General features: G+C 32.7%; 1 protein-coding gene across 3 annotated transcripts; it reads left to right on the forward strand.

Moving 5' to 3' along the window:
- Positions 1–298: 298 nt before the first annotated feature.
- Positions 299–7,752, forward strand: LOC109583814 (putative serine/threonine-protein kinase C05D10.2). 3 transcript variants are annotated; one of them, XM_019999295.1, is made up of 9 exons: positions 299–338; positions 1,887–2,080; positions 3,040–3,260; positions 3,721–3,855; positions 4,069–4,203; positions 4,478–4,583; positions 5,287–5,601; positions 6,767–6,954; positions 7,519–7,752. In XM_019999295.1, the coding sequence occupies exons 2-7, from the start codon at positions 1,937–1,939 to the stop codon at positions 5,302–5,304; spliced, it is 759 nt and encodes a 252-aa protein (XP_019854854.1). In that variant the 5' UTR covers positions 299–338; positions 1,887–1,936; the 3' UTR covers positions 5,305–5,601; positions 6,767–6,954; positions 7,519–7,752. The 3 variants fall into 3 exon arrangements, with proteins under 3 accessions (XP_019854854.1, XP_019854853.1, XP_019854855.1); XM_019999294.1 differs by having other exon boundaries at positions 3,040–3,256; positions 3,717–3,855; XM_019999296.1 differs by having other exon boundaries at positions 306–338; positions 1,887–1,913; positions 3,040–3,256; positions 3,717–3,855.
- Positions 7,753–7,977: the final 225 nt, after the last annotated feature.

The raw sequence follows: 7,977 nt of genomic DNA on the forward strand, positions 1-7,977 counted from the left end.
TAATAATAATAATAATAATAATAATATATATTCTCTTTCATGATTGCAATAAAATAATAATAATAATAATATTAATAATAAGTAATAATAATAATAAATGATAAACATACCATAAATATAGTTAGTGTACCCTACACATACAATATATGTCATTATGTATGAGGATTATAGTGCACATGCATAATACATGTACATGTACTGTAAATTGATGATCATTATTCATTAAATTTGTAACAATACTTACTGTGTGTTAATTATTTAAATTATTATTATTATAAATTATTATTATTAATTATTATGTAGGTTCAGAGCCAGTTCCATTACCTGTTAATCATTTAGTAAGTCACACTATACCTGCACATGTACATGAATGTATATAAACAGGCTTTGACTTTTTTTACATTTTCTGATACATATTGATGTACTTATGCTGTGTAGAAAGTTTGAACTGATTCCGACTTAAATTTTTCAAGTTATGAACTTTTTTAAAAACGGCCAATTTTTGAAAAATACCAAAGGCCCATGGTTTTTTTGGAAAAATGGCTCCGAAATCACCCTCAATTTTTATTACATTTTCTGATACATATTGATGTACTTATGCTGTGTAGAAAGTTTGAACTTATTCCGACTTAAATTTTTCAAGCTATGAACATTTTTTAAAAACAGTCAATTTTTAAAAAATACCCAAGGCTATAGCCCATGGTTTTTTAGGAAAAAATGGCTCCGAAATCACCCTTAATTTTCATTACATTTTCTGATACATATTGATGCCCTTATGCTGTGTAGAAAGTTTGAGTTGATTCCAACTTAAATTTTTCAAGTTATGAGCCTATTTTAAAAATGGCCAATTTTTGAAAAATACCCAAGGCTATAGCCCATGGTTTTTTTGAATAAATGGCTCCGAAATCGCCCCCAATTTTTATTAAATTTTCTGATACATATTGATGTACTTATGCTGTGTAGAAAGTTTGAGCTGATTCCGACTTAAATTTTTAAAGTTATTAGTACTTTTTAAAATGGTCAATTTTTAAAAAATACCCAAGGCTATAGCCCATGGTTTTTTTGAAACAATGGCTCTGAAATCACCTATAATTTTTATTATATTTTCTGATACATATTGATGTACTTATGCTGTGTAGAAAGTTTGAACTTATTCCGACTTAAATTTTTCAAGTTATTAGTACTTTTTAAAATGGTCAATTTTTAAAAAATACCCAAGGCTATAGCCCATGGTTTTTTTGAAACAATGGCTCTGAAATCACCCATAATTTTTATTATATTTTCTGATACATATTGATGTACTTATGCTGTGTAGAAAGTTTGAACTTATTCCGACTTAAATTTTTCAAGTTACGAACATTTTTTTAAAACGGCCAATTTTTGAAAAATACCCAAGGCTATAGCCCATGGTTTTTTGGAAAAATGGCTCTGAAATCACCCTTAATTTTTATTACATTTTCTGATACATATTGATGTACTTATGCTGTGTAGAAAGTTTGAACAGATTCCGACTTAAATTTTTCAAGTTATGAACTTATTTTAAAAACGGCCAATTTTTGAAAAATACCAAAGGCTAATTTGGCCAAATTTTATTTTTGGTGAAATTTGGCCAAAGTCCCTGTACAGGGACTTTCGTCAAATTTCACCAAAAATAAAAAGTAGAGAATTTGCCATTTTTATAATTTTTTCCTGATACATATACATGTACATGTTCTTATGTTGCATTTCAATTTTGAGCTAATTCTGATCAAAATTAGATTTTCTATGACTTTTTTTAATTCTTCCAAATGCCATGTATTGTATTGTAGTGCTTATCAACCATGCACATACATGTACATGTATATCTCCACCAGTCAGTGTGAGTGTGTTATAATAATCTCTTATAGATACTGATCTTCATGCAGTGATAAAGAGTAAGATACTCTAGTCAGTTCATATGCAGTACATTATGAGTCAATTGTGTCGGGTATTCATGTACATGTACATGTACATGTACACATGGTACATTCATTCTGGCAATGTCATTCATCGTGACCTGAAGCCCAGCAATATCCTCATTAATTCTGAATGTTTTATCAAGGTACAGTACATACTATTACTATACAACACAATTAAATTTTAAGAGATGTACATGTACATGTATGCTCAATTGTATTGGTATAAATGCACTTGCCGCGGGATATACGATCGGTTAAGATCAAAGATTATATTACAGCAAAGAACTACAGACAAAATGACAGACCAAAGAGTACAGAGCACAAGCTCCTTTTATACAAAAATCAAAATTAAATCATTACATAAGTGTAATGATACTAAACATAGTAACAATAATAATTTAACACAAAATCTTAATTAGTTAACACATTAAGTCCTAATCACTATTACTCAGCAGTCACTGTCTATCAGCTAGTGCCATACTCCCACAAATTGTACATGTAAAAAAAACAAATATGCAGTAATTAAAGTGTCATATGCATGTATAAATAATAAATAATAACAAACACGTAGGAACAATATCATGAATATATACAATTTGAATATGTATAAGTATAATGCATGTACATGTGAATGCCTGCATGTGTATGGTATAAACTACAGAAGTAAGTTAGTAAACTCTCCCATCTGAGAGAGCTTGCTCATGAGAGAGGAAGGATTGGCAAGGATGGTGATAGGATGATCTGGCCCCACGGAGACACATGATAGAGCTCCTGAGAAGAGAGAACGAAATACGGCAACGAATCCAGTTCAGTACGATAGAATAGGACTTGGAGTAACGGATGTGATAAAAAAGCACTATAAATAATGAATTTTAAATGTCCTTTTTTTATTATGCTACATGCATTACATGTACATGTACATGTGATGCATGTGAATGAGTATGAGAAACAGCACTATGATTGTAATGTCAATACATGTACATTATTATTAATCAACACTATAAATAGCATGCATTTTGTAGCATACATGTACATTTTGTTTGATGTTCATCATTGTACTATTTGATATCCTATATTTCTCCTACGTGTAAGTACATTATAGTTGGCTGATTTTGGATTAGCCCATTCACTGGCTAGCACAAGCAATGAAGGGAGTAAAGGGGTTGGAGGTGATGGTGTTAGTGATTTCAATCCAGCCATGACTGACTATGTTGCTACACATTGGTACCGTAGTCCAGAGATATTGCTAGGATCAAGACGATATACAAGAGGAGTGGACATGTGGTCGCTTGGTTGTATACTAGCAGAAATGATAGCAAGTAATGATGGAGAGAGTGAGGGGGGAGAGAGGGAGAAGGAGAGTGAGAAAGGGAGAGAGAGAGGGAGAGAAAGAGGGAGAGAGAGAGGGAGAGAGAGGAAGGGAGAGGAGAGAGAGGAAGAGAGAGAGAGAGAGGGAGAGAGAGAGGGGAGAATGAGAGATTATATAAACTACATGTACATAAGTACTACTGTAACAGTACATTAGTTTAAGGAATGGAATTTATCATTTAACATACGTACATACAGGAAATTTAATGAAGAATCACATATACATACACTGAGGCCACACACAGCCCTCAACTCGTATGGACATAATTATGATCACATTTCTTCTTTGTTTCCCAAATGTATCACAAGACCACATGTATATACATGTACATGTACATGTATATCCTATCACTTTTCATTGCACAAAAAAACCATTACAACATGTAAATATTTTATTGTCATTCTTTACAAGTAGGCCACTCTACCCTGGCTCATCCACCATCAACCAGTTGGACAGGATAATGTCTACCCTCCCTCCTCCTTCAAGACAAGACATGGAGAGCATTAAATCACCTTACGCCAAAGCAATACTGGACCAAATAATACACAAGTACATACAGTGTATATGTATAATGTACATGTACATAATATTGCATATAATAAAAAATACTGTATGTTTTTACCATACATATACATGTACATGTACATGTATATGTAACTCAGTGATATGTGCTATGTAAGTTCATTATAAATGTATGTACATGTATGTTTACAATAATTATTTTCACTTAGATTAATTATGTGTTACCGGTATATACTATAGGAGACACAAGTATTTGACTGATATATTACCTCAAGCTGATGATATTTCACTTGATTTACTCAACAAGTTGCTAAATTTCAATCCGAACAAGAGACTGACTGCTGAAAATTGTCTAGAGCATCCTTACCTATCAAAGTACACTAGTAGATATGTACATGTACTTTTTAGTGATTCAGAGGAAGATGGAAAAGAGAGGGAGAGAGAGAGAGAGAGGGAGGGAGAAAGGAAGAATGAAAAAGAGAGAGTCAAATGTGTGTGTGTGTATTTCAATCTACAGGTGTATGTGTGATAATGTAGTCGCCATAAAATTTAACAGTGAAATTGACAGTGTTTTTGTGTGTGCATATACATGTAAGCAAGAGTGTTATAAAGATGGTTTTGATATATATTTTTTAATTTAAATCAATAGGTTTCATGATTCTGACAAGAAGCCAGTCATTGGGTGTCAAATAGTGCCAGTGATTGAAGATAATGTACAACTAACAGCTCACGAATATAGAGAACAACTGTACAAGGTATACATGTACATGTACATATTGCATCATCATAATAATAATAATACACACACACACACACACACACACACACACACACACACACACACACACACACACACACACACACACACACACACACACACACACACACACACACACACACACACACACACACACACACACACACACACCCACACACACACCTAACTGGTATAATAACAGGTAGCAATATCTGTTAGTGTACAATGTACATTAACTACACACACATGCATATACAGTGTGAAGTATACATTTATACTGGTACACATAAGACTGTGTGAATACTTTGCATATGTTTCATTGTACCTACACTCATGGCATGATCAGTATGGCACACACTAACAGCCCTATTGTTGACCTATTGGTAAAGATAATACTCAAAAAATGCTATGAATAATTCAAAATTAATTTTTACCCTCCAATACGTGTACATGTAAGTACATTCAAAATAACTATAAAGCACACATACATTATACATGTACATATACATACATATAATATACACATATTAATTATACATGTACATATATACATGTACATGTATAATTAATATGTGTATATTATATGCATGTATATACGCATACATATGCACATACATACATGTACATGTATACATTGTACAACTAATAATGCTGGACACTTACATGTGTACAATGTACAATCATTAACTTGTTCCTTGTAGGATATTGAGACACACTGAGCTTCACCCACAATCACCTAAACCGGCCTCACCAGTTCCTCCTTCAAACCCTGACATATTGGTTGAGGACTGCAAACTGGAGAGCTGTATATTGGACCACAGTCTAGCGCAATCAGAGAGAGGAAAGAAAGAAAAGAAGTTAAAAGAAGTAGGACTCATTCTTCTCCTTCTCTGCCTGTTAAGAAGACAAGTGATGATTCTGAAGGAGGAGGTGGAGCTGAAGTGAAGCCAAGAGCTTTTATACCTTTCATGAATCGAAGTAAATCAGCAGCAGTGCATGCAAGAGAAGGAATAATGGTAAGGAGAGGAATTGTAATGTAAATGAATGGTTATAGTTATACACTACTAAATATACAATGTACATGTACCTTATTTCTGAATGGTATGTAAATGTACAGTAATCTAGCAATTCTCTAATATACATATGTATGGACTATAGAATACTTTAATTGTGTTTATGGCTATTAGTGACAAGTATTCTATGTGCTTTGTATAAATGATACTGTACTAGCTACATGTACATCAAAAACGAAATGAATTATGTACATGTACATGTACATGCATGTAAAGGTATGGTAATAGGTAATAATGATACTACATGTATGGTATTTAACGTGTTATACCTCATTGCATGATTAGTGATGCTCTTTAAACAGTGGCAGCTAATAACATTAATTAGTGCAGCATACCATAAAGCATTATTAACAAGGTGGAGCACCTTGTGTATTACAAAAGCACTATAATGTACGTGTAGGTGTACATGTAGCTACATGTGTTAGTACGTTAATTATGTGTTAGTGTTTTTTTATATAATACCATTCATTTCTTAATCAATCACTCATTATTATTATGAGGAAATGTTGTCATTACTTGTGGCTGATTGGCTTATGAAGTATTTTAATTTTAATTAACCTGTTTAGTGTGATTTGGTTAAGAACTGATAAGATAACTGACACTGATAAAGCACTAGTATGTACATGTACATGTATTCAGCACTACAGCTCCTGACTTACATTCATTATGTATATTTTATGTACTTATGCTACATTTCTTATGTTTTATCTAACATGCAATATGCCATGCTAGTTTTATTACTATCAATGAACATTCTTTTTGTAAAAAAACATGCTACCATCATGTACATGATAAAATTCAAAGGCAAAATACACATGTATCTATAACCATGTACATGTACATGTATGTATGTATGTACATGTACAGTACCGTATAGCTCCAAATTTTCAATGGGTCCAAATTTTCGTCAAATTTGTCAGGTATTTTTGCTTGACGAAATTTTTGTTCCACGTTAGTAGGATTGTAATAACAAAATGATGAAAAATTTATTGACGAAAATTTTATTGACGAAAACGAGAAAATTGAGATTTTGACAAAATTTTTGACTGACAAAAATTTGGAGCTATACGGTACATGCATAACTATGTTCCTCCTTTTCATTCTCTAGCCTCGTCCCAGTACTCCCCTTCAGGCTCACTCAAGGACAACAGTATAGCCGTTATCACGAGCGAGGAAGGGTGTGCCTCAGCTAGTCACATGACAACAAAGAAACCAGTCCCTCCTCCTCCTCCTCCCCCTCCCCCTCACTCTACCTATGGAAAACCAATAGACCTCACTGTCACCAGTGCTAGAATTGTAAGCATCAATCACAATAATTATCGACACTTTTAATAAAATACCATAGTACAGGGACTTTGTCCTGATTTTTCACTTTAAAAATTTGTAAAAAAATCAAAACTTCATTGGAATCAGCTCAACCTTTTTATACAACATATGTACATGCATATGCATCAAAAAAATTATAAAAGTAGAAATTTCTCTTCTTTTCAATTTTGGCAAAATTTGGATAACACCCCTTGTACAGGGACTTTTAGCCGATTTTGGAGCAACTTTTAAAAATTTGAAAAAATTCAAATTTAATTGGAATCAGCTCAAACTTTCTACACAACATAAGTACATGTACATGTATATACCAGTACATCAGAAAAAATTTTTTAAATAGAGATTTTCTCTTTTTTAATTTTGGCAAAATTTTTCTCAATACGGGAATTAGTGCAGGGACTTTTACTAGATTTCCAAGTAACTTTAAAAATTCATAAAAAGCAAAATACACATGTAGCTTTTATCAGAAAATTATATGTACTGTATGTGTATTCTATAGAAATTGTGTACTTCAACAATAATGTGCATCTTAATTAGGTCCCAATATCTCGTTCACCTCCCCCCAGTCATCAATGGAAGAAAGTGAATAGAAGAGTATCAAGGGGAGGTCCCTCACGCTATGCATCAGGGACCTACACACAGACTCATGGCATCATACGTAGATCAGATTTAATGGCAATAAAGCAAAACAACTGGTGATGATACTAATGATTGATTATACACTGGCATACATGTACAGGCAACTTCTCTAAATTCATATTCTTGAAATAATAATTGCAAGAAATAATAATAATAAATTAATACTTAATGTACATGTACGTACTAGTAGTACCTTGTTAGCTTGGTAATAGTAGCAACATGAGCACTAGTGATGTAACTGTTATTTGCTTGGACATCTGTTGTCATAGCTCTTGAGTTGTAGCATTAATAGTACTGTTATGTAATTTTGACTTATCTCAGTAGACTTTATGGCAATACTTCAAAGATCCACTGCAA

The sequence above is a fragment of the Amphimedon queenslandica genome, unplaced genomic scaffold (genome assembly GCF_000090795.2).
Source record: "Amphimedon queenslandica unplaced genomic scaffold, v1.1 AMPQUscaffold_13278, whole genome shotgun sequence".
In the NCBI taxonomy this organism is placed as follows: Eukaryota; Metazoa; Porifera; class Demospongiae; order Haplosclerida; family Niphatidae; genus Amphimedon; species Amphimedon queenslandica.

Coding starts and splice junctions, on each gene's coding strand:
- LOC109583814 (XM_019999295.1), top strand. CDS start 1,937: ATGCAGTACATTATGAGTCAATTGTGTCGGGTATTCATGTACATGTAC. Junction 3,261..3,720: donor GCAGAAATGATAGCAAGTAA/TGATGGAGAGAG, acceptor CTTTACAAGTAG/GCCACTCTACCCTGGCTCAT. Junction 3,856..4,068: donor CTGGACCAAATAATACACAA/GTACATACAGTG, acceptor TATATACTATAG/GAGACACAAGTATTTGACTG.